The sequence below is a fragment of the Oncorhynchus clarkii genome, chromosome 31, assembly GCF_045791955.1.
Source record: "Oncorhynchus clarkii lewisi isolate Uvic-CL-2024 chromosome 31, UVic_Ocla_1.0, whole genome shotgun sequence".
Classification (NCBI taxonomy): domain Eukaryota; kingdom Metazoa; phylum Chordata; class Actinopteri; order Salmoniformes; family Salmonidae; genus Oncorhynchus; species Oncorhynchus clarkii.
This window is the reverse complement of record NC_092177.1, coordinates 5,570,204-5,596,389: the sequence shown is the minus strand read 5'-3', so window position 1 is coordinate 5,596,389 and position 26,186 is coordinate 5,570,204. Positions and strand designations below refer to the sequence as shown.

Here is a 26,186-nt window from a genome sequence, read left to right as displayed (position 1 = left end):
GCTTTAAGTTCTCCTGACATATCAACATCTCCCTTCATCTTGGGACCTTTCAGATTGAAGTCCACATCAGGCATGGAGATCTTTGGTCCTGACATTGACGGCATCTTGAATTTCGGCCCTTTGATTTTACCATCAGGGCCTTCAATGTCAAGTTCTGGACCTTTAATGTCCACTTTGGGCGCTTTGATGTCTATATCAGCTGTTGGCAGGTTAACATCAACATCTGGACCCTCCAATTTAGGACCTTTGAATCCAAATGATGGCATCTTCATCTTTGGCATCTTAAATCCTCCTGAACCTTCAATGTCAAGATCTGGCCCCTCTATGTCTACTTTGGGTGCTTTGAGGTCTCCTTCTATCTTGGGCCCTGACACGTCGAAATCTCCCTTCATCTTTGGACCTTTAAGGTTGAAATCCACATCAGGCATGGAGATCTTCGGTCCTGAAATTGATGGCATCTTGAATTTTGGCCCTTTGATTTTTCCATCTGGACCTTCAATGTCAAGATCTGGACCTTCAATGTCTACTTTGGGTGCTTTAAGTTCTCCTGACATATCAACATCTCCCTTCATCTTGGGACCTTTCAGATTGAAGTCCACATCAGGCATGGAGATCTTTGGTCCTGACATTGACGGCATCTTGAATTTCGGCCCTTTGATTTTACCATCAGGGCCTTCAATGTCAAGTTCTGGACCTTTAATGTCCACTTTTGGCGCTTTGATGTCTATATCAGCTTTTGGTAGGTTAACATCAACATCTGGACCCTCCAATTTAGGACCTTTGAATCCAAATGATGGCATCTTCATCTTTGGCATCTTAAATCCTCCTGAACCTTCAATGTCAAGATCTGGCCCCTCTATGTCTACTTTGGGTGCTTTGAGGTCTCCTTCTATCTTGGGCCCTGACACGTCGAAATCTCCCTTCATCTTTGGACCTTTTAGGTTGAAATCCACATCAGGCATGGAGATCTTCGGTCCTGAAATTGATGGCATCTTGAATTTTGGCCCTTTGATTTTACCATCAGGGCCTTCAATGTCAAGTTCTGGACCTTTAATGTCCACTTTTGGCGCTTTGATGTCTATATCAGCTTTTGGTAGGTTAACATCAACATCTGGACCCTCCAATTTAGGACCTTTGAATCCAAATGATGGCATCTTCATCTTTGGCATCTTAAATCCTCCTGAACCTTCAATGTCAAGATCTGGCCCCTCTATGTCTACTTTGGGTGCTTTGAGGTCTCCTTCTATCTTGGGCCCTGAAACATCGATATCTCCTTTCATCTTTGGACCTTTCAGATTGAAGTCCACATCGGGCATGGAGATCTTCGGTCCTGAAATTGTTGGCATCTTGAATTTTGGCCCTTTGATTTTTCCATCTGGACCTTCAATTTCAAGATCTGGACCTTCAATGTCTACTTTGGGTGCTTTAAGTTCTCCTGACATATCAACATCTCCCTTCATCTTGGGACCTTTCAGATTGAAGTCCACATCAGGCATGGAGATCTTTGGTCCTGACATTGACGGCATCTTGAATTTCGGCCCTTTGATTTTACCATCAGGGCCTTCAATGTCAAGTTCTGGACCTTTAATGTCCACTTTGGGTGCTTTGATGTCTATATCAGCTTTTGGTAGGTTAACATCAACATCTGGACCCTCCAATTTAGGACCTTTGAATCCAAATGATGGCATCTTCATCTTTGGCATCTTAAATCCTCCTGAACCTTCAATGTCAACATCTGGACCTTCAATGTCTACTTTGGGTGCTTTGAGGTCTCCTTCTATCTTGGGCCCAGAAACATCGAAATCTCCTTTCATCTTGGGACCTTTCAGATTGAAGTCCATATCAGGCATGGAGATCTTCGGTCCTGATATTGACGGCATCTTGAATTTTGGCCCTTTGATTTTTCCATCTGGACCTTCAATGTTAAGATCTGGACCTTCAATGTCTACTTTGGGTGCTTTAAGTTCTCCTGACATATCAACATCTCCCTTCATCTTGGGACCTTTCAGATTGAAGTCCACATCAGGCATGGAGATCTTTGGTCCTGACATTGACGGCATCTTGAATTTCGGCCCTTTGATTTTACCATCAGGGCCTTCAATGTCCAGTTCTGGACCTTTGATGTCCACTTTTGGCGCTTTGATGTCTATATCAGCTTTTGGTAGGTTAACATCAACATCTGGACCCTCCAATTTAGGACCTTTAAATCCGAAAGACGGCATCTTCATCTTTGGCATCTTAAATCCTCCTGAACCTTCAATGTCAAGTTCTGGACCTTTAATGTCCACTTTGGGCGATTTGATGTCTATATCAGCTGTTGGCAGGTTAACATCAACATCTGCACCCTCCAATTTAGGACCTTTGAATCCAAATGATGGCATCTTCATCTTTGGCATCTTAAATCCTCCTGAACCTTCAATGTCAAGATCTGGCCCCTCTATGTCTACTTTGGGTGCTTTGAGGTCTCCTTCTATCTTGGGCCCTGACACGTCGAAATCTCCCTTCATCTTTGGACCTTTTAGGTTGAAATCCACATCAGGCATGGAGATCTTCGGTCCTGAAATTGATGGCATCTTGAATTTTGGCCCTTTGATTTTTCCATCTGGACCTTCAATGTCAAGATCTGGACCTTCAATGTCTACTTTGGGTGCTTTAAGTTCTCCTGACATATCAACATCTCCCTTCATCTTGGGACCTTTCAGATTGAAGTCCACATCAGGCATGGAGATCTTTGGTCCTGACATTGACGGCATCTTGAATTTCGGCCCTTTGATTTTACCATCAGGGCCTTCAATGTTCAGTTCTGGACCTTTGATGTCCACTTTTGGCGCTTTGATGTCTATATCAGCTTTTGGTAGGTTAACATCAACATCTGGACCCTCCAATTTAGGACCTTTAAATCCGAAAGACGGCATCTTCATCTTTGGCATCTTAAATCCTCCTGAACCTTCGATGTCAAGTTCTGGACCTTTAATGTCCACTTTGGGCGATTTGATGTCTATATCAGCTGTTGGCAGGTTAACATCAACATCTGCACCCTCCAATTTAGGACCTTTGAATCCAAATGATGGCATCTTCATCTTTGGCATCTTAAATCCTCCTGAACCTTCAATGTCAACATCTGGACCTTCAATGTCTACTTTGGGTGCTTTGAGGTCTCCTTCTATCTTGGGCCCTGACACATCAAAATCTCCTTTCATCTTTGGACCTTTCAGATTGAAGTCCACATCGGGCATGGAGATCTTCGGTCCTGAAATTGATGGCATCTTGAATTTTGACCCTTTGATTTTTCCATCTGGACCTTCAATTTCAAGATCTGTACCTTCAATGTCTACTTTGGGTGCTTTAAGTTCTCCTGACATATCAACATCTCCCTTCATCTTGGGACCTTTCAGATTGAAGTCCACATCAGGCATGGAGATCTTTGGTCCTGACATTGACGGCATCTTGAATTTCGGCCCTTTGATTTTACCATCAGGGCCTTCAATGTCAAGTTCTGGTCCTTTAATGTCCACTTTTGGCGCTTTGATGTCTATATCAGCTTTTGGTAGGTTAACATCAACATCTGGACCCTCCAATTTAGGACCTTTGAATCCAAATGATGGCATCTTCATCTTTGGCATCTTAAATCCTCCTGAACCTTCAATGTCAACATCTGGACCTTCAATGTCTACTTTGGGTGCTTTGAGGTCTCCTTCTATCTTGGGCCCTGACACATCGAAATCTCCTTTCATCTTTGGACCTTTCAGATTGAAGTCCACATCGGGCATGGAGATCTTCGGTCCTGAAATTGATGGCATCTTGAATTTTGGTCCTTTGATTTTTCCATCTGGACCTTCAATTTCAAGATCTGGACCTTCAATGTCTACTTTGGGTGCTTTAAGTTCTCCTGACATATCAACATCTCCCTTCATCTTGGGACCTTTCAGATTGAAGTCCATATCAGGCATGGAGATCTTCGGTCCTGATATTGACGGCATCTTGAATTTTGGCCCTTTGATTTTTCCATCTGGACCTTCAATGTTAAGATCTGGACCTTCAATGTCTACTTTGGGTGCTTTAAGTTCTCCTGACATATCAACATCTCCCTTCATCTTGGGACCTTTCAGATTGAAGTCCACATCAGGCATGGAGATCTTTGGTCCTGACATTGACGGCATCTTGAATTTCGGCCCTTTGATTTTACCATCAGGGCCTTCAATGTCCAGTTCTGGACCTTTGATGTCCACTTTTGGCGCTTTGATGTCTATATCAGCTTTTGGTAGGTTAACATCAACATCTGGACCCTCCAATTTAGGACCTTTAAATCCGAAAGACGGCATCTTCATCTTTGGCATCTTAAATCCTCCTGAACCTTCAATGTCAAGTTCTGGACCTTTAATGTCCACTTTGGGCGATTTGATGTCTATATCAGCTGTTGGCAGGTTAACATCAACATCTGCACCCTCCAATTTAGGACCTTTGAATCCAAATGATGGCATCTTCATCTTTGGCATCTTAAATCCTCCTGAACCTTCAATGTCAAGATCTGGCCCCTCTATGTCTACTTTGGGTGCTTTGAGGTCTCCTTCTATCTTGGGCCCTGACACGTCGAAATCTCCCTTCATCTTTGGACCTTTTAGGTTGAAATCCACATCAGGCATGGAGATCTTCGGTCCTGAAATTGATGGCATCTTGAATTTTGGCCCTTTGATTTTTCCATCTGGACCTTCAATGTCAAGATCTGGACCTTCAATGTCTACTTTGGGTGCTTTAAGTTCTCCTGACATATCAACATCTCCCTTCATCTTGGGACCTTTCAGATTGAAGTCCACATCAGGCATGGAGATCTTTGGTCCTGACATTGACGGCATCTTGAATTTCGGCCCTTTGATTTTACCATCAGGGCCTTCAATGTTCAGTTCTGGACCTTTGATGTCCACTTTTGGCGCTTTGATGTCTATATCAGCTTTTGGTAGGTTAACATCAACATCTGGACCCTCCAATTTAGGACCTTTAAATCCGAAAGACGGCATCTTCATCTTTGGCATCTTAAATCCTCCTGAACCTTCGATGTCAAGTTCTGGACCTTTAATGTCCACTTTGGGCGATTTGATGTCTATATCAGCTGTTGGCAGGTTAACATCAACATCTGCACCCTCCAATTTAGGACCTTTGAATCCAAATGATGGCATCTTCATCTTTGGCATCTTAAATCCTCCTGAACCTTCAATGTCAACATCTGGACCTTCAATGTCTACTTTGGGTGCTTTGAGGTCTCCTTCTATCTTGGGCCCTGACACATCAAAATCTCCTTTCATCTTTGGACCTTTCAGATTGAAGTCCACATCGGGCATGGAGATCTTCGGTCCTGAAATTGATGGCATCTTGAATTTTGACCCTTTGATTTTTCCATCTGGACCTTCAATTTCAAGATCTGTACCTTCAATGTCTACTTTGGGTGCTTTAAGTTCTCCTGACATATCAACATCTCCCTTCATCTTGGGACCTTTCAGATTGAAGTCCACATCAGGCATGGAGATCTTTGGTCCTGACATTGACGGCATCTTGAATTTCGGCCCTTTGATTTTACCATCAGGGCCTTCAATGTCAAGTTCTGGTCCTTTAATGTCCACTTTTGGCGCTTTGATGTCTATATCAGCTTTTGGTAGGTTAACATCAACATCTGGACCCTCCAATTTAGGACCTTTGAATCCAAATGATGGCATCTTCATCTTTGGCATCTTAAATCCTCCTGAACCTTCAATGTCAACATCTGGACCTTCAATGTCTACTTTGGGTGCTTTGAGGTCTCCTTCTATCTTGGGCCCTGACACATCGAAATCTCCTTTCATCTTTGGACCTTTCAGATTGAAGTCCACATCGGGCATGGAGATCTTCGGTCCTGAAATTGATGGCATCTTGAATTTTGGTCCTTTGATTTTTCCATCTGGACCTTCAATTTCAAGATCTGGACCTTCAATGTCTACTTTGGGTGCTTTAAGTTCTCCTGACATATCAACATCTCCCTTCATCTTGGGACCTTTCAGATTGAAGTCCATATCAGGCATGGAGATCTTCGGTCCTGATATTGACGGCATCTTGAATTTTGGCCCTTTGATTTTTCCATCTGGACCTTCAATGTTAAGATCTGGACCTTCAATGTCTACTTTGGGTGCTTTAAGTTCTCCTGACATATCAACATCTCCCTTCATCTTGGGACCTTTCAGATTGAAGTCCACATCAGGCATGGAGATCTTTGGTCCTGACATTGACGGCATCTTGAATTTCGGCCCTTTGATTTTACCATCAGGGCCTTCAATGTCCAGTTCTGGACCTTTGATGTCCACTTTTGGCGCTTTGATGTCTATATCAGCTTTTGGTAGGTTAACATCAACATCTGGACCCTCCAATTTAGGACCTTTAAATCCGAAAGACGGCATCTTCATCTTTGGCATCTTAAATCCTCCTGAACCTTCAATGTCAAGTTCTGGACCTTTAATGTCCACTTTGGGCGATTTGATGTCTATATCAGCTGTTGGCAGGTTAACATCAACATCTGCACCCTCCAATTTAGGACCTTTGAATCCAAATGATGGCATCTTCATCTTTGGCATCTTAAATCCTCCTGAACCTTCAATGTCAAGATCTGGCCCCTCTATGTCTACTTTGGGTGCTTTGAGGTCTCCTTCTATCTTGGGCCCTGACACGTCGAAATCTCCCTTCATCTTTGGACCTTTTAGGTTGAAATCCACATCAGGCATGGAGATCTTCGGTCCTGAAATTGATGGCATCTTGAATTTTGGCCCTTTGATTTTTCCATCTGGACCTTCAATGTCAAGATCTGGACCTTCAATGTCTACTTTGGGTGCTTTAAGTTCTCCTGACATATCAACATCTCCCTTCATCTTGGGACCTTTCAGATTGAAGTCCACATCAGGCATGGAGATCTTTGGTCCTGACATTGACGGCATCTTGAATTTCGGCCCTTTGATTTTACCATCAGGGCCTTCAATGTTCAGTTCTGGACCTTTGATGTCCACTTTTGGCGCTTTGATGTCTATATCAGCTTTTGGTAGGTTAACATCAACATCTGGACCCTCCAATTTAGGACCTTTAAATCCGAAAGACGGCATCTTCATCTTTGGCATCTTAAATCCTCCTGAACCTTCAATGTCAAGTTCTGGACCTTTAATGTCCACTTTGGGCGATTTGATGTCTATATCAGCTGTTGGCAGGTTAACATCAACATCTGCACCCTCCAATTTAGGACCTTTGAATCCAAATGATGGCATCTTCATCTTTGGCATCTTAAATCCTCCTGAACCTTCAATGTCAACATCTGGACCTTCAATGTCTACTTTGGGTGCTTTGAGGTCTCCTTCTATCTTGGGCCCTGACACATCGAAATCTCCTTTCATCTTTGGACCTTTCAGATTGAAGTCCACATCGGGCATGGAGATCTTCGGTCCTGAAATTGATGGCATCTTGAATTTTGGCCCTTTGATTTTTCCATCTGGACCTTCAATTTCAAGATCTGGACCTTCAATGTCTACTTTGGGTGCTTTAAGTTCTCCTGACATATCAACATCTCCCTTCATCTTGGGACCTTTCAGATTGAAGTCCATATCAGGCATGGAGATCTTCGGTCCTGATATTGACGGCATCTTGAATTTTGTCCCTTTGATTTTTCCATCTGGACCTTCAATTTCAAGATCTGGACCTTCAATGTCTACTTTGGGTGCTTTAAGTTCTCCTGACATATCAACATCTCCCTTCATCTTGGGACCTTTCAGATTGAAGTCCACATCAGGCATGGAGATCTTTGGTCCTGACATTGACGGCATCTTGAATTTCGGCCCTTTGATTTTACCATCAGGGCCTTCAATGTCAAGTTCTGGTCCTTTAATGTCCACTTTTGGCGCTTTGATGTCTATATCAGCTTTTGGTAGGTTAACATCAACATCTGGACCCTCCAATTTAGGACCTTTGAATCCAAATGATGGCATCTTCATCTTTGGCATCTTAAATCCTCCTGAACCTTCAATGTCAACATCTGGACCTTCAATGTCTACTTTGGGTGCTTTGAGGTCTCCTTCTATCTTGGGCCCTGACACATCGAAATCTCCTTTCATCTTTGGACCTTTCAGATTGAAGTCCACATCGGGCATGGAGATCTTCGGTCCTGAAATTGATGGCATCTTGAATTTTGTCCCTTTGATTTTTCCATCTGGACCTTCAATTTCAAGATCTGGACCTTCAATGTCTACTTTGGGTGCTTTAAGTTCTCCTGACATATCAACATCTCCCTTCATCTTGGGACCTTTCAGATTGAAGTCCATATCAGGCATGGAGATCTTCGGTCCTGATATTGACGGCATCTTGAATTTTGTCCCTTTGATTTTTCCATCTGGACCTTCAATTTCAAGATCTGGACCTTCAATGTCTACTTTGGGTGCTTTAAGTTCTCCTGACATATCAACATCTCCCTTCATCTTGGGACCTTTCAGATTGAAGTCCATATCAGGCATGGAGATCTTCGGTCCTGATATTGACGGCATCTTGAATTTTGGCCCTTTGATTTTTCCATCTGGACCTTCAATGTTAAGATCTGGACCTTCAATGTCTACTTTGGGTGCTTTAAGTTCTCCTGACATTTCAACATCTCCCTTCATCTTGGGACCTTTCAGATTGAAGTCCACATCAGGCATGGAGATCTTTGGTCCTGACATTGACGGCATCTTGAATTTCGGCCCTTTGATTTTACCATCAGGGCCTTCAATGTCCAGTTCTGGACCTTTGATGTCCACTTTTGGCGCTTTGATGTCTATATCAGCTTTTGGTAGGTTAACATCAACATCTGGACCCTCCAATTTAGGACCTTTAAATCCGAAAGACGGCATCTTCATCTTTGGCATCTTAAATCCTCCTGAACCTTCAATGTCAAGTTCTGGACCTTTAATGTCCACTTTGGGCGATTTGATGTCTATATCAGCTGTTGGCAGGTTAACATCAACATCTGCACCCTCCAATTTAGGACCTTTGAATCCAAATGATGGCATCTTCATCTTTGGCATCTTAAATCCTCCTGAACCTTCAATGTCAAGATCTGGCCCCTCTATGTCTACTTTTGGTGCTTTGAGGTCTCCTTCTATCTTGGGCCCTGACACGTCAAAATCTCCCTTCATCTTTGGACCTTTAAGGTTGAAATCCACATCAGGCATGGAGATCTTCGGTCCTGAAATTGATGGCATCTTGAATTTTGGCCCTTTGATTTTTCCATCTGGACCTTCAATGTCAAGATCTGGACCTTCAATGTCTACTTTGGGTGCTTTAAGTTCTCCTGACATATCAACATCTCCCTTCATCTTGGGACCTTTCAGATTGAAGTCCACATCAGGCATGGAGATCTTTGGTCCTGACATTGACGGCATCTTGAATTTCGGCCCTTTGATTTTACCATCAGGGCCTTCAATGTCAAGTTCTGGACCTTTAATGTCCACTTTGGGCGATTTGATGTCTATATCAGCTGTTGGCAGTTTAACATCAACATCTGCACCCTCCAATTTAGGACCTTTGAATCCAAATGATGGCATCTTCATCTTTGGCATCTTAAATCCTCCTGAACCTTCAATGTCAAGATCTGGCCCCTCTATGTCTACTTTGGGTGCTTTGAGGTCTCCTTCTATCTTGGGCCCTGACACGTCGAAATCTCCCTTCATCTTTGGACCTTTTAGGTTGAAATCCACATCAGGCATGGAGATCTTCGGTCCTGAAATTGATGGCATCTTGAATTTTGGCCCTTTGATTTTTCCATCTGGACCTTCAATGTCAAGATCTGGACCTTCAATGTCTACTTTGGGTGCTTTAAGTTCTCCTGACATATCAACATCTCCCTTCATCTTGGGACCTTTCAGATTGAAGTCCACATCAGGCATGGAGATCTTTGGTCCTGACATTGACGGCATCTTGAATTTCGGCCCTTTGATTTTACCATCAGGGCCTTCAATGTCCAGTTCTGGACCTTTGATGTCCACTTTTGGCGCTTTGATGTCTATATCAGCTGTTGGCAGGTTAACATCAACATCTGCACCCTCCAATTTAGGACCTTTTAATCCAAATGATGGCATCTTCATCTTTGGCATCTTAAATCCTCCTGAACCTTCAATGTCAACATCTGGACCTTCAATGTCTACTTTGGGCGCTGTTGTATCTCCTTTTATCTTTGGCACTGACACATTCACATCACCCTTCATCTTTGGCCCTTTAAGATTGATGTCCATGTCAGGCATTGAGATCTTTGGTCCTGATATGGAAGGAATCTTGAATTGTGGGCCCTTGATTTTTCCATCAGGGCCTTCAATGTCCAGTTCTGGACCTTTGATGTCAACGTTGGGTCCCTTTATTTCAATGTCACCTTTAGGTAGTTTGACATCCACATCTGGACCCTCCAATTCAGGACAATTGATTCCAAAAGACGGCATCTTCATCTTTGGCATCTTAAATCCTCCTGAACCTTCAATGTCCAGTTCTGGACCTTTAATGTCCACTTTGGGCGCTTTGATGTCTATATCAGCTGTTGGCAGGTTAACATCAACATCTGGACCCTCCAGTTTGGGACCTTTGAATCCAAATGATGGCATCTTCATCTTTGGCATCTTAAATCCTCCTGAACCTTCAATGTCAAGATCTGGCCCCTCTATGTCTACTTTGGGTGCTTTGAGGTCTCCTTCTAACTTGGGCCCTGACACGTCGAAATCTCCCTTCATCTTTGAACCTTTTAGGTTGAAATCCACATCAGGCATAGAGATCTTTGGTCCTGATATTGATGGCATCTTGAATTTTGGCCCTTTGATTTTTCCATCTGGACCTTCAATGTCAAGATCTGGACCTTCAATGTCTACTTTGGGTGCTTTAAGTTCTCCTGACATATCAACATCTCCCTTCATCTTGGGACCTTTCAGATTGAAGTCCACATCAGGCATGGAGATCTTTGGTCCTGACATTGACGGCATCTTGAATTTCGACCCTTTGATTTTACCATCAGGGCCTTCAATGTCAATTTCTGGACCTTTAATGTCCACTTTTGGCGCTTTGATGTCTATATCAGCTTTTGGTAGGTTAACATCAACATCTGGACCCTCCAGTTTAGGACCTTTGATTCCAAAAGACGGCATCTTCATCTTTGGCATCTTAACTACTCCTGAACCTTCAATGTCAAGTTCTGGACCTTTAATGTCTACTTTGGGTGATTTGAGGTCTCCTTCTATCTTGGGCCCTGACACATCAAAATCTCCTTTCATCTTTGGACCTTTCAGGTTGAAGTCCACATCGGGCATTGAGATGTTTGGTCCGGATGTTGTCGGCATCTTGAATTTTGACCCTTTGATTTTACCATCTGGACCTTCAATGTCCAGTTCTGGACCTTTAATTTCTACTTTGGGAGGCTTGATGTCAATGTCGGTTTTTGGTAGGTTGACATCCACATAAGGACCCTCACGTCCCGCTTCTTTGATTCCAAATGATGGTATCTTTACTTTGGGTATCTTGAAACCTCCTTCTGGATCATGAACATCAACACTTGAAACTTTAATGTCTACTTTAGGTGCTTTGATATCAATACCACCTATCTTTTTTCCTTCTTTAACATTCATCGATGGGGCTGATACATCTACATCTACCCCGGGAACCGAAACATCTACACTACCCTTCACCTTCGGTAGTTTAACATCTCCATCGCTTTCTGTACCTGCAATGTTCAGTCCAAATGATGGCATTTTGAAGCCACCTTTGAGTTTGCTTTCATTTTCAATGGTTGTTCCTTTTACCGATGGTCCTTTTACAGACGTTTTCACTGAGCCAGACTGCTTTATGCCTGGGTTATTGATGTCAAGTGTTTGCGCTCTTATGTCTGTTGATATCTTGCCTCCATTCAACCCTGCATCAATGCCTGGCATGCTGGGTAAGGAAACCCCACCCTGGTTGCCTCCGGAGTGACCTACGCTCCCAGACCCTCTCACCTGTTGATCACTAATAGTTATTCCAGGTACTGAACCTCCGACCCTACCCTGCCAGTCTGCACTGCCTCTACCAGGCAAATGAACGTCTACTCCTCTCACCTCCCCTTTACCCATTGTTATGGAGCTGGAGGAAATATTTGTTGTTGGTGCCGTGACATTGACTGATCCTGCCTGGTAGTCAGCTGAGTCACCTGAAACCTGAAAGCCCCCCTGCTCCCCCTGCTGACCCCCTCTATAGAGGCCGAACTCCCGCTGACCCTTCACCCCCGACATTCCAAAGCTAGGTCCTTTGAATCTGATCCCTGCTGCTCCACCATCTCCGCCCTCTATCTCCCTCGTTACAGTGGTGGTCTTCACCCCTCCAGTGCTCCAGTGCTTCTCAGAAGAGCTAGTTACATGCGGCCCAGTGAAGGAAACACCATCACCTCCTAGTTCAAAATCACCCCCCTCCAATCCACCTCCTACACCTGAAGAGCTTCCGTGTAAAACTCGGATTTGAGACGAGCTGCCCCCTCCTGACTGCTCGTACCGTTGCCCTTTGAACTCTGGCCCGGTGAGCTCAAGCTGCTCGTCCACGCCCCCTGGCATGTCCACAGAGTAGGTAGTGATGCGACGGGTGACGGTGGTGATCGTGCTGCCGTCGGTGCTGGTGCTGCTGTGGCGTTCCGTATGGATGTCCACGCCCTCAGCCAGATCCTCAGACTTCAGTCGGGGCTTAATCTTCTTGGAATATATTCTCTTGTAATCTTCATCCTCCCCACTCTGTTCTCGTCAAAAGAAGGTGAAATCAGTAATCGCAGTAAATAAATAATAATAAATGAATAATAATGATAATAATAATAATAATAAATGTATTACATTAGGTAATAATACTATCGTTGAAAATATACAGTATGAACATTCGATATGGAAGTGAGTATATTTAAGAAGATATGTGTATAGTTTGTTTTCAAGAAGTCTGTGTTCACTAGAGTTGGGGTTCAATTCAATTTCAATTCCAGTGAATTCCGAAAGTAATTCTAATTACAATTCTAAATGTTCCTCGTTACAAAACCATTGAAGATAATTGGAATTCCAGTGTGCTTCCTGAATTGACTGGAAGTGAAATAGAATTGACCCCAATCCTGGTGTTCACATAAAAGCTACTGAAAAGATTATTAAAATCCTGTAAAAGTCCAATCTTTGCCGCACCATCACACAAGTAAATACACTTAACTTTGCTTGCACAGTAAACATAGCTACATACCAGGATACTGCCTTGGCTGGAGCCTCCAAACCTTCCCTTCCCTTCATACGTCAGAGTGCCCATTGGGGATCGGCTGGGTGACAGAGTGCCCATGGGGGAGCGGCATGGTGACTTGTCCTTGTTCTGTAGTTTCAGTCCAACCTTGTGTTTGTTTAAGGTCTTGAGGAGCTCCGCTGTCTCCTCGGAGCTCATGTTGTCAAAATAGATGGTGGCACCCACAATTTGATCACCTTTAGGGGAAGGACACAAGAGAGCATTGATACCATGTTAAAATCCGTAGAGCACCTCCCTGGTAGATCAAACAAATCTTACTGTATATCAACTTGCATCAATTATAAGATATCAGGAGCTTAAGTAACTGTATAAATTAATTAAGTTCATGAATACCTTACAGAAGAGCAATGCTAACTCCGTTACATACCCTCGTGTACTCTTCCAGTGCGTCCAGCAGGCGACTCCATTTTCACCTCTTTGACATAGATCTCTCCTTCACCTGACTGCTCAAGGGTCATTCCCTGTTTCTCTGGACCCGACCAGTCAGAGAAGAGCACCTCCCTGGTTTCCTCCTCTTCAGCCATCCTTTAATAACGATATATGTTCAATAGGGCTTTTTCAATACAAGAAGAATCTCAAAGATGCTTTGAAGAACAACAACATTAAGTTAGTTCATGGGCTGGACTTTAGAGAAGGTAGGGGAGAAAGAAGGAGAGGGGGAGAGAGAAGGCAGGGAGAGAGAGGGGGGAGAAGGTGGGGGAGAGAGAGGGGGAGAGGGGGAGAGAGAGAGATAGAGGGGGGAGAGAGAAGGGGGGAGAGAGAGGGGGAGAGATAAGGGGGGAGAAGGTGGGGGAGAGAGAAGGCAGGGAGAGAGAAGGGGGGAGAAGGTGGGGGAGAGAGAGGGAGAGGGGGAGAGAGAAGGCAGGGAGAGAGAGAGAGGGGGAGAGAGAAGGTGGGGGAGAGAGAGGGGGAGAGAGAGGGGGGAGAAGGGGAGAGAGGGTGAGAGAAGGTGGGGGAGAGAGAGGGGGAGAGATAAGGCGGGGAGAGAGAGAGGGGGAGAAGGGAGATAGAAGGGGGAGAGAGAGAGAAGGCATGGAGAGAGAGAGAGAGAGAGAGGGGGGGGGGGGAGAAGGGGAGAGGGGGAGAGAGAAGGGGGAAGAGAGAGAGAGAGAGAGAGAGAGAGAGAGAAAACAAATCACATGAAATAGAAAATAAAATGCAAACAAAGACTATAGTATTTCTTAAGGTGATTTCTAAGTAGGTGAAATACCTTTGTTTTTCCTTGTCCTTTGCCTATGCTCTGGTGTGGTTTGTTTCTGCCTTGGTTTTACTGAAAAACAAAACATGAGATAACATCAGTACTGTTGATTCATGAACAAGCTACAGCAAACCATTCTGTAAAAAGAAAACCCTGTTAAAATGTGTACAAAATGTAAGGCACCTGACATATTTGCATGTGTATCTGCTTTTATGAAAGCCATGTTTTACCTCACCGCATGGTTACAACAAGTTCTTGTTATAATGCAATGGCCAAGATGTATGAAATGGCCATTAGATGGCGCTAAAACTCTGGGTAGGTGAGTAGTACTGCCTTGTCTTATTTAACCATCAAATTCTCAGTTCCCTCTGTTTCTCTCCTGTGCTGTGTTTTTGTGGAAATTTGGTTGGAGTTGGACTGAGACCACACCCTTACCCTGAGGAAAGCTGCCTGATCCTGAAGCTTACACTCCAATGTCAATACTGAGAACAATGATGGCTGTAGCTTCCATTCTTTAGACACACACACACACACACACACACACACACACACACACACACACACACACACACACACACACACACACACACACACACACACACACACACACACACACACACACACGTACAAGCTTGTATAAATAAAACACACACACAAGCACACATACATAAACCAAACCTCTTGTTTTGTACACACGGCATCAGGCCCTATAGAAATAGCTCAGTCAAGGTAAGACCAAACTGTCATTTCCCGTGTTTTTATATAGCGCCCCTGATGTGACTCCTGACAGACTTATTTTCTGTCAACGATTTGTTGTGAAATTGACCTGCTCAATTTGTAACTATCGTCACTTTGCTGGGCATGTTCAAGATGTGTTCCAAGGTTGTGAAAGCCTACAAATATTATGTCTGAACTGAGAAGTACATTTAGTAGATTAGTGGATCCTACCCTTTTGATTTCACAGGTTTATCAAGGCAAGTTTTTAGGAAATGAACTGCGACTGCTAAACCCTGTGACGCAACAGACAACATGTTCATGTGTGTAGGAGCTGACGAGGTACAAATCTGTCATTCTGCCCCTGAACAGGCAGTTAACCCACTGTTCCTAGAACGTCATTGAAAATAAGAATTTGTTCTTAACTGACTTGCCTAGTTAAAAAAAAGGTTAAAAAAAAAAAATATGCAGCCTGGTCTCAATTGACTAGACGTAACATAGTAAAAGTAAATCCGGGACACTCGAATGAGTACGTTACGGTCGGTATGGTATGGTTACGTAAAGATAGAAGGTTACTTAAGGCAACGATATAAAGGAAGCTGGTTGGTCAGGGTGGATGGGTAGGCGTAGAACGCAAAAAACATCTAGCGACCCATAAGGTTGCGTGCTCAAAATCTCATCACAGACAAATTTTGCATTTTAGCTAATTAGCGACTTTGCAACAACTATTTTGCATTTTAGCTCAACCTTCCCCTAACCCTAAACTTAACTTGAACCCTAACCCCTAGATCTAACGTTAGCCAACTAGCTAACGGTAGACACAATGTTTTGCAAATTTGTAACATATTGTACAATTTGTAATTCGTAACATATTGTACGGTATGCAATTCATAACATACTGTATCATACGAATTATAATTTACTTACAGTACAATAATAACGAAAATGCTCTTGAGACCACGTTGAGATATAATGCACTTTGACAGGGAGGACAATCAAAAACATACGTGGCTTTGTTACTCATCACTTGCACCCTATAACGCTCTCCCCTTTCTCACAATGGAACTGTACCATTTGAAAAGTCAAATATACAGTAGACCTATGTAACGGATGTGAAATAGCTAGCTAGTTAGCGGTTGGTGCTGATGTAACGGATGTGAAATAGCTAGCTAGTTAGCGGTTGGTGCTGATGTAACGGATGTGAAATAGCTAGCTAGTTAGCGGTTGGTGCTGATGTAACGGATGTGAAATAGCTAGCTAGTTAGCGGTTGGTGCTGATGTAACGGATGTGAAATAGCTAGCTAGTTAGCGGTTGGTGCTGATGTAACGGATGTGAAACGGCTAGCTTAGTTAGCGGTGGTGCTGATGTAACGGATGTGAAACGGCTAGCTAGTTAGCGGTGGTGCTGATGTAACGGATGTGAAACGGCTAGCTAGTTAGCGGTGGTGCTGATGTAACGGATGTGAAACGGCTAGCTTAGTTAGCGGTTGGTGCTGGTGTAACGGATGTGAAACGGCTAGCTTAGTTAGCGGTGGTGCTGATGTAACGGATGTTAAACGGCTAGCTTAGTTAGCGGTGGTGCTGATGTAACGGATGTGAAACGGCTAGCTTAGTTAGCGGTGGTGCTGATGTAACGGATGTGAAACGGCTAGCTAGTTAGCGGTGGTGCTGATGTAACGGATGTGACACGGCTAGCTAGTTAGCGGTGGTGCTGATGTAACGGATGTGAAACGGCTAGCTAGTTAGCGGTTGGTGCTGATGTAACGGATGTGACACGGCTAGCTAGTTAGCGGTTGGTGCTGATGTAACGGATGTGACACGGCTAGCTAGTTAGCGGTTGGTGCTGATGTAACGGATGTGAAACGGCTAGCTAGTTAGCGGTTGGTGCTGATGTAACGGATGTGAAACGGCTAGCTAGTTAGCGGTTGGTGCGCGCTAAATAGCGTTTCAATCGGTGACGTCACTTGCTCTGAGACCTTGGAGTAGTGGTTCCCCTTTGCTCTGCAAGGGCCGCGGCTTTCGTGGAACGATGGGTAACGATGCTTCGAGGGTGACTGTTGTTAGATGTGTGCAGAGGGTCCCTGGATCGCGCCCGGGGTATGGGCGAGGGGACAGTCTAAAGTTATACTGTTACACCTACAAATACAATTTGACAATATTCATAGCCATGGAATTAATGTACTACACATCACATAAACAAAACAGAATGCTGCAAAATACAACACAGCATGAAAGTGATTTGTTTACATCATTTTACTTGCCAGGGTGAATGCCTGTCCCGTCCAACACACACACACATTGGGGACAGATAACCCGTTGTTTCGTTAATGTCAACTCCTCCAACATCCCACCCCTTTGTAATTACATAATTATGCGTCTGTGCTGTATCAACCTCCACCTACAGCAGACAGCGAAGGCCTATGTTACACCACTGCATTAGATTCTTGACAGACAATTATGTCCGTTTTTTCAAAGAGGACACCCTAATTCATCAAGAGGACTGTGTTGTTTGCGTCACCAAATCACACCCTATTCCATACATAGTGCACTACTTTGGGCCAAGGTCCGGGGTGCCATTTGGGACACAAGCCTGTGAAGAAGAACTATCCAGTGTTCAGCGTTGAATGTTCATTCCTGACCTTTATGGAAAGAACTTTCCGATGAATGCTGTACTGTGAGTCAACTTAATCACAGGCGACATTGAACGATCGTGCATTGCACATGAACATGAACATACGGACTTGTATGTTATACAGTGTGGCTGTATCCATTCGGGGTCCAATGGACTCAGGAGAGATACGTTCACCTAACTTAATTGAATCGAGGCAAATCGGTTTCCTTACTATTTTAAGTTTAGCCAACTCACATTACATTATATAAAAGAGTTATGTGGCTGTATCCATTTGGCCCAATCAATCTATAGAACAGGGTTCCCCAACTGGTGATGCATTTGGTCCAATCAACCTATACAGTAGGATTCAGCAGGGTGGTTGTATTTGGTCCAATCAACCCATACAGTAGGATTCAGCAGGGTGGTTGTATTTGGTCCAATCAACCCATACAGTAGGATTCAACAGGGTGGTTGTATTTGGTCCAATCAACCCATACAGTAGGATTCAGCAGGGTGGTTGTATTTGGTCAAATCAACCCATACAGTAGGATTCAACAGGGTGGTTGTATTTGGTCCAATCAACCCATACAGTAGGATTCAACAGGGTGGTTGTATTTGGTCCAATCAACCCATACAGTAGGATTCAGCAGGGTGGTTGTATTTGGTCCAATCAACCCATACAGTAGGATTCAGCAGGGTGGTTGTATTTGGTCCAATCAACCCATACAGTAGGATTCAGCAGGGTGGTTGTATTTGGGCCAATCAACCCATACAGTAGGATTCAGCAGGGTGGTTGTATTTGGTCCAATCAACCCATACAGTAGGATTCAACAGGGTGGTTGTATTTGGTCCAATCAACCCATACAGTAGGATTCAGTAGGGTGGTTGTATTTGGTCCAATAAACCCATACAGTAGGATTCAGTAGGGTGGTTGTATTTGGTCCAATAAACCCATACAGTAGGATTCAGCAGGGTGGTTGTATTTGGTCCAATAAACCCATACAGTAGGATTCAGCAGGGTGGTTGTATTTGGTCCAATCAACCCATACAGTAGGATTCAACAGGGTGGTTGTATTTGGTCCAATCAACCCATACAGTAGGATTCAACAGGGTGGTTGTATTTGGTCCAATCAACCCATACAGTAGGATTCAGCAGGGTGGTTGTATTTGGTCCAATCAACCCATACAGTAGGATTCAGCAGGGTGGTTGTATTTGGTCCAATCAACCCATACAGTAGGATTCAGCAGGGTGGTTGTATTTGGGCCAATCAACCCATACAGTAGGATTCAGCAGGGTGGTTGTATTTGGTCCAATCAACCCATACAGTAGGATTCAACAGGGTGGTTGTATTTGGTCCAATCAACCCATACAGTAGGATTCAGTAGGGTGGTTGTATTTGGTCCAATAAACCCATACAGTAGGATTCAGTAGGGTGGTTGTATTTGGTCCAATAAACCCATACAGTAGGATTCAGCAGGGTGGTTGTATTTGGTCCAATAAACCCATACAGTAGGATTCAGCAGGGTGGTTGTATTTGGTCCAATCAACCCATACAGTAGGATTCAGCAGGGTGGTTGTATTTGGTCCAATCAACCCATACAGTAGGATTCAGCAGGGTGGTTGTATTTGGTCCAATAAACCCATACAGTAGGATTCAGCAGGGTGGTTGTATTTGGTCCAATAAACCCATACAGTAGGATTCAGCAGGGTGGTTGTATTTGGTCCAATCAACCCATACAGTAGGATTCAGCAGGGTGGTTGTATTTGGTCCAATAAACCCATACAGTAGGATTCAGCAGGGTGGTTGTATTTGGTCCAATAAACCCATACAGTAGGATTCAGCAGGGTGGTTGTATTTGGTCCAATAAACCCATACAGTAGGATTCAGCAGGGTGGTTGTATTTGGTCCAATAAACCCATACAGTAGGATTCAGCAGGGTGGTTGTATTTGGTCCAATAAACCCATACAGTAGGATTCAGCAGGGTGGTTGTATTTGGTCCAATAAACCCATACAGTAGGATTCAGCAGGGTGGTTGTATTTGGGCACCCATGTTTTTTTTAAACATTTTCATTGTTGGACACACACACACGACACAAATCACCAGGATATCAGCTCCAAGTATTCCCACGTATAATAGAGAGACACGTGATCTTATACAAATGTAAGCAAGGTTTGAAATAATTACGTTTTAGTCAAATATTATATCTGTTTGGGCTTCTTGCAGTCCATTTGCAGTCTACAAATGATTTGTAATTATGTACCCCTGACCATGCGCTCAAGTCTATCAACAGGATATAACAAAAGCAACAGGATATGAGTCATGCCACTGAGTGATTATCTCTGTTTTCATTGAGTTGTCATAACCACAAAGCAAGCAGGGAGGGAACCAGGGAAGTCACAACTAGGAATCCAACAAGTTTTCTCAATCTTTATCTCACAATCTTGGGATCACAATTGAGAATACCGCAAAGCACTTTTTGTTGTTGTTGTTTTGTTGCCATGATCACATGGTGTTTTCTTGATTTGTTTTGTGTCATTTTCCCCCCATTGATTTGATCTCCTTACCTCCTAATCATATTTACTGTCACATTTACTGCCACAGCACTAGAGCACTATGGGTAACTGGAGATCTAGGCAGGGAATAGGGTGCCATTTGGGACGCAGAAGAGACTAGAGGTGGAGAACACCTCAGACAGCATACTAAACTGGTGATGCATTTGGTCCAATCAATCTATAGAACAGGGTTCCCCGACTTGTGATGCATTTGGTCCAATCGATCTATAGAAGAGGGAACACGTTCCATTTAAAATATATATATATATATTGTTTATTTAACTTTAGTCTATTATCTATTTTATTATCTATTTCCCAAGGCAATAATTTAACAGGACTTCAATTTAACAAGCCCTTAAATTGAATTGAGACAGAGAGAGAGAGAGAGAGAGAGAGAGAGAGAGAGAGAGAGAGAGAGAGAGAGAGAGAGAGAGAGAGAGAGAGAGAGAGAGAGAGAGAGAGAGAGTGAGAGAGAGAGAGAGAACCCACACTCCTTCGCTCCAAGCCAACACCCACTGTCAGATTCCTGCGGTGCTCAGATTAGACACTCAGATCAGACACACTAATTAAAATGTCTGTCGTCTGTCTGAGTTTCTCTGAGGAGAGGGATGGAATCCAGAATATCTCTCTGAGACTGTGTCATTGTTAACTTATTGCCATGGGCATCATGCGTGTTGTTACCAGTCACATCTGATCTACATCTAGATATAGATAGAGTATGCTGTATTTAGTATGCTGTATTTAGTATGCTGTATTTAGTATGCTGCATTTAGTATGCTGCATTTAGTATGCTGTATTTAGTATGCTGTATTTAGTATGCTGTATTTAGTATGCTGCGTTTAGTATGCTGCATTTAGTGTGCTGTATTTAGTATGTTGTATTTAGTATGCTGTATTTAGTATGCTGCGTTTAGTATGCTGCATTTAGTGTGCTGTATTTAGTATGCTGTATTTAGTATGCTGCATTTAGTGTGCTGCATTTAGTATGCTGCATTTAGTATGCTCTATTAGCCTATATGTTTGACTAACAGCTAGGCTATATGCACAGTGAATGGTGCATAAATAGGCTAAATCCAGAATGGCACCGTATTCATTATATAGCGCACTACTTTTAGCCCTATGGGTCCTGGTCAAAAGTAGTGCACTATATAAGACATAGGGTGCAATTCTGGTCAAAAGTAGTGCACTATATAAGATATAGGATGCCATTTGCTATATGTCTCCATAGATCTATGGCTTCATTTGCTATATGTCTCCATAGATCTATGGCTTCATTTGCTATATGTCTCCATAGATCTATGGCTTCATTTGCTATATGTCTCCATAGATCTATGGCTTCATTTGCTATATGTCTCCATAGATCTATAGCTTCATTTGCTATATGTCTCCATAGATCTATGGCTTCACTTCCTATATGTCTCCATAGATCTATGGCTTAATTTGCTATATGTCTCCATAGATATATGGCTTCATTTGCTATATGTCTCCATAGATCTATGGCTTAATTTGCTATATGTCTCCATAGATATATGGATTCATTTGCTATATGTCTCCATAGATCTATGGCTTCATTTGCTATATGTCTCCAAAGATCTATGGCTTCATTTGCTATATGTCTCCATAGATCTATGGCTTCATTTGCTATATGTCTCCATAGATCTATGGCTTCATTTGCTATATGTCTCCATAGATCTATGGCTTCATTTGCTATATGTCTCCATAGATCTATGGCTTCATTTGCTATATGTCTCCATAGATCTATGGCTTCATTTGCTATATGTCTCCATAGATCTATGGCTTCATTTGCTATATGTCTCCAAAGATCTATGGCTTCACTTGCTATATGTCTCCATAGATCTATGGCTTCATTTTCTATATGTCTCCATAGCTCTATGAAATAAACATGCATATGTTCCCCTGTCCATAGACTATCTTGCCTAATTCCATATTTGCATAATAGATTCAAACTAAAAATAAATGTTTCCAAACCATACTATTTATATATATATATATATATATATATATATATATATATATATATATATATATATATATATATAAAAATAGTATGGTATGGAAACATTTATTTTATATATATTCACTGAATAAAGTTCAACTGTACATATCTATAATGGTACTAGATCCACACTGCTCTGCAAGATAACGGCCTGCTGAGGCCCCTACGGGGCCCCAGTCGTCAAAAGTAGTGCACTAGAAAGGGAATAGGGAGCCATTTGGGACACAAGCACACACACACACACACACACACACACACACACACACACACACACACACACACACACACACACACACACACACACACACACACAAGAGTTTGAATCTGCGCCTTGTACCACTCTCCCTCACCACCACACTCATTTGAAACGTATGCCTGCTATCATTACATAAACAAGGAGAGGTGTTAAAAATATATATTTTTCCATTCCATCTTTTCAAGTTATTTTACAGTACTGGTGTCTGTATTGGTAAAGTATCTGGCTAACAACGGCAGGTCAAGTCTGGTGTAGTAGTTGATAAATTACTAAACATGACAGTGATAATAATATATATATATATGTAATAATGTATACACACACATTTTAATATTTTAAGCTACTTTTAAAGTAAATTACCTGCAGTCAACTTGTGCAATACATTAGAAGATAAAGAAGATCACGTTCTTAATTTCACCTGTCACATTATAAAGCTTACCCATAGTACCCAGTCACATGGTGTTTGTTTACAAGCAACTACAGAGCGACAAGGAGCCTTGTGAGTCATGCACTATTGTGCAGCACATGCCAGGTGATCTATATATGTTTTGTTTTATTTAAAGTGGAGCTCGATAGTCCTAGATTTATCTCGGTCTTGTCAGCCTTTTATCTCTGAAACATCAAATTCCTTATACAAAAGAGCAGAAAATTAGCAATTGATTTTCCCCTCTACTTTCTCTCAGTATTGGCATTCTATAGTCTAATTGAAGGTCAGTGTTGGTTTCCTTTCCCTCTCAGTATTGTCATTCTATAGTCTAATTGAGGTCAGTGTTTGGTTTCCTTTCCCTCTCAGTATTGTCATTTTATAGTCTAATTGAGGTCAGTGTTTGGTTTCCTTTCCCTCTCAGCCTATTTTTTGTTTGTTTTTTAACTAGGCAAGTCAGTTAAGAACAAATTCTTATTTACAATGGCGGCCTAGCCAGGCCAATTATGCACCGCCCTACGGAACTCCCAATCACGGCCGGATGTAATAAAGCCCTTGATTCAAACCAGGGACTGTAGTGACACCTCTTCCACAGAGATACAGTGCCTTAGACTGCTGCGCCACTCGGAAGCTACAGTACATAATTCACAACTAAATGTTTGCCAGCTAGATATTATAACTATTAAGTTAACTGTCTAAAATATGCTTAATGTTCTGCCGTTGTGAATTTGGTTTACTAACTAGTAGTTATCTGGTTGGTTAGCTTCTTGAAAAATGAAGCTTCTCTTTGTAACAGCAGAGAATCCCCTCCTGAATAAAGAACCATGCTGTCTAATATTTGTTATGAGCAGCAAACTGTGAGATGCATTTTTTTAGTTACTTGTATAACTTTATGGGCTGAGATGTTTGTCCTGCAAAACAGAGACTGTATGAAATGTCCGTAATGCACACGTTAGCATTTAGCTAGCATTTCCTATAGGTTTTGACATGTACTTGTTAGCATTGCTAACCTTATGATTACAGAGACTCAGTGGGGTTTGAAAAAAGTGCCCCTTTTTTAAATGTATTTTTTATATGATTTCTCATTATTTCTCTTTTCTCTCGGCATTGTTGAGAAGGGTCGTACGTAAGAATTTCACTGTTAGTCCACACCTGTTGTTTACCAAGCATGTGACAAATCAAATGTTGATTTTTGATTTGATATAAACATGGGAACACAGAGAAGAAGACAAGACAGAAAATACAGTATGAACAATGTTTACGTCAAAGATGGCGTTGTCTCTTCCCTTGCAATGAAAACCCTCTCTCTCTCTCTCTCTCTCTCTCTCTCTCTCTCTCTCTCTCTCTCTCTCTCTCTCTCTCTCTCTCTCTCTCTCTCTCTCTGTCTCTCTCTGTGTCTGTCTCTCTCTCTCTCTCTCTCTCTCTTTCTCTCTCTCTCTCTCTCTCTCTCTCTCTCTCTCTCTCTCTCTCTCTCTCTCTCTCTCTCTCTCTCTCTCTCTCTCTCTCTCCCATCCCTCCTTCTCTGCCCCTCTCTCTCTCCCCATCCCTCCCTTTCTGCCCCTCTCTCCATCCCTCCATTTCTCTTTGGCTCTCTTTTCAAGTATGCACATGCTTTCTAAACAGAGCCCCACAGTGGAGGTGTCATAATACCCATAAAACCTAGCGGTCAAACAGGGAAATGGTTCCAATAGTTGTTCCACCCTTCCATTTTTCCCCATAGGGTATTTTAGAAACATTTCAAATAAGAGCTGTGTTTCGTGTAGTCTTACCCTGGCGTGACGTTTTGGTAACCATGGAAATCTCTCCAGGACAAGGGGACTATATAGCTGGCACCTTTGCTATCAGGTATTGTGCCAACTTACTAAAACTTGCAATACACAGTTCCCAGAATTGTACATTTAAATAAATGTAGCCAATTTATTAATTACTACATTTAATTAACATGAAATAGTTGATCCAGAGATTCTTCCCTTTTCCCATCGATTCGTCAGTCCCCTCCAGAGCATCATGGTATTTGTAGTTCTTTATGATAGCCACATTAGCAGCTAATTAACATTTCAGTTTTGGAGGGGGTAAATACAAACAAATATATTGTTTCTAAAATCCCCTATGGGAAATATATGGAATGGTGGAAAAACAATTGGAACCATTTCCCTGTACAACCGCTAGGTTTTATGAGGGGTATTATGAATCATACTACAGGTACTCTATGACATATAAGTATCATAAAAGCCTCCAGTAACACAACATCACAGCCAGTCCAGCTAAAGGGAGTGACTTTAACAAGGCAACATCAAAGACACGTGATCTAATTAACTCATGAAGATCGAATTGCACTCAGGTGTCACGACTTCCGCCGAAGTTTGCTCCCCTGCCTGTTTCGGGCGGTGCTCGGCGGTCGTCGTCACCGTCCTACTAGAAGTTGGCTCCCCTGCCTGTTCGGGCGGTGCTCGGTGGTCGTCGTCACCGGCCTACTAGAAGTTGGCTCCCCTGCCTGTTCGGGCGGTGCTCGGCGGTCGTCGTCACCGTCCTACTAGAAGTTGGCTCCCCTGCCTGTTCGGGCGGTGCTCGGCGGTCGTCGTCACCGTCCTACTAGCTGCTACCGATCCCTTTTTCGTTTTCTGTTTGTTTTGTCTTATTAGTTGCACCTGTGTCTATTTGTGTGTGCCTGATGGGCTTCTTTATTTAAAGTGCGTATACCCGCCCTTGTTTTGTGCGGGATTATTCTTGTGTTACGTGTGTGTGTTATTTAGGTGTGTTCGTGTTCTGGACCTGGTACCCTGTGTTGTGGGTTGGTCCCTGTGTTGTGGGTTGGTACCCTGTGTTGTGGGTTGGTACCCTGTGTTTTGGGTTGGTACCCTGTGTTCTGGACCTGGTACCCTGTGTTGTGGGTTGGTACCCTGTGTTGTGGGTTGGTCCCTGTGTTGTGGGTTGGTACCCTGTGTTGTGGGTTGGTACCCTGTGTTTTGGGTTGGTACCCTGTGTTCTGGACCTGGTACCCTGTGTTGTGGGTTGGTACCCTGTGTTGTGGGTTGGTCCCTGTGTTGTGGGATGGTCCCTGTGTTGTGGGTTGGTCCCTGTGTTGTGGGATGGTCCCTGTGTTGTGGGTTGG

The 26,186-nt window shown here is 43.0% G+C and overlaps 1 protein-coding gene across 1 annotated transcript in view; it reads right to left on the bottom strand.

Moving 5' to 3' along the window:
* The window catches only part of LOC139390580 (AHNAK nucleoprotein), a 56,963-nt gene that overhangs the window by 9,654 nt on the left and 21,123 nt on the right, over positions 1-26,186 (bottom strand). The window contains exons 3-7 of the mRNA XM_071137787.1: positions 14,510-14,569; positions 13,667-13,824; positions 13,246-13,475; positions 1,469-12,761; positions 47-1,288 (exon numbers count right to left, since the gene is read on the bottom strand). Coding sequence (XP_070993888.1) covers positions 47-1,288; positions 1,469-12,761; positions 13,246-13,475; positions 13,667-13,823 — 12,922 coding nt within the window. The 5' untranslated portion in view covers position 13,824; positions 14,510-14,569. The remainder of the gene's footprint in view (positions 1-46; positions 1,289-1,468; positions 12,762-13,245; positions 13,476-13,666; positions 13,825-14,509; positions 14,570-26,186) is intronic.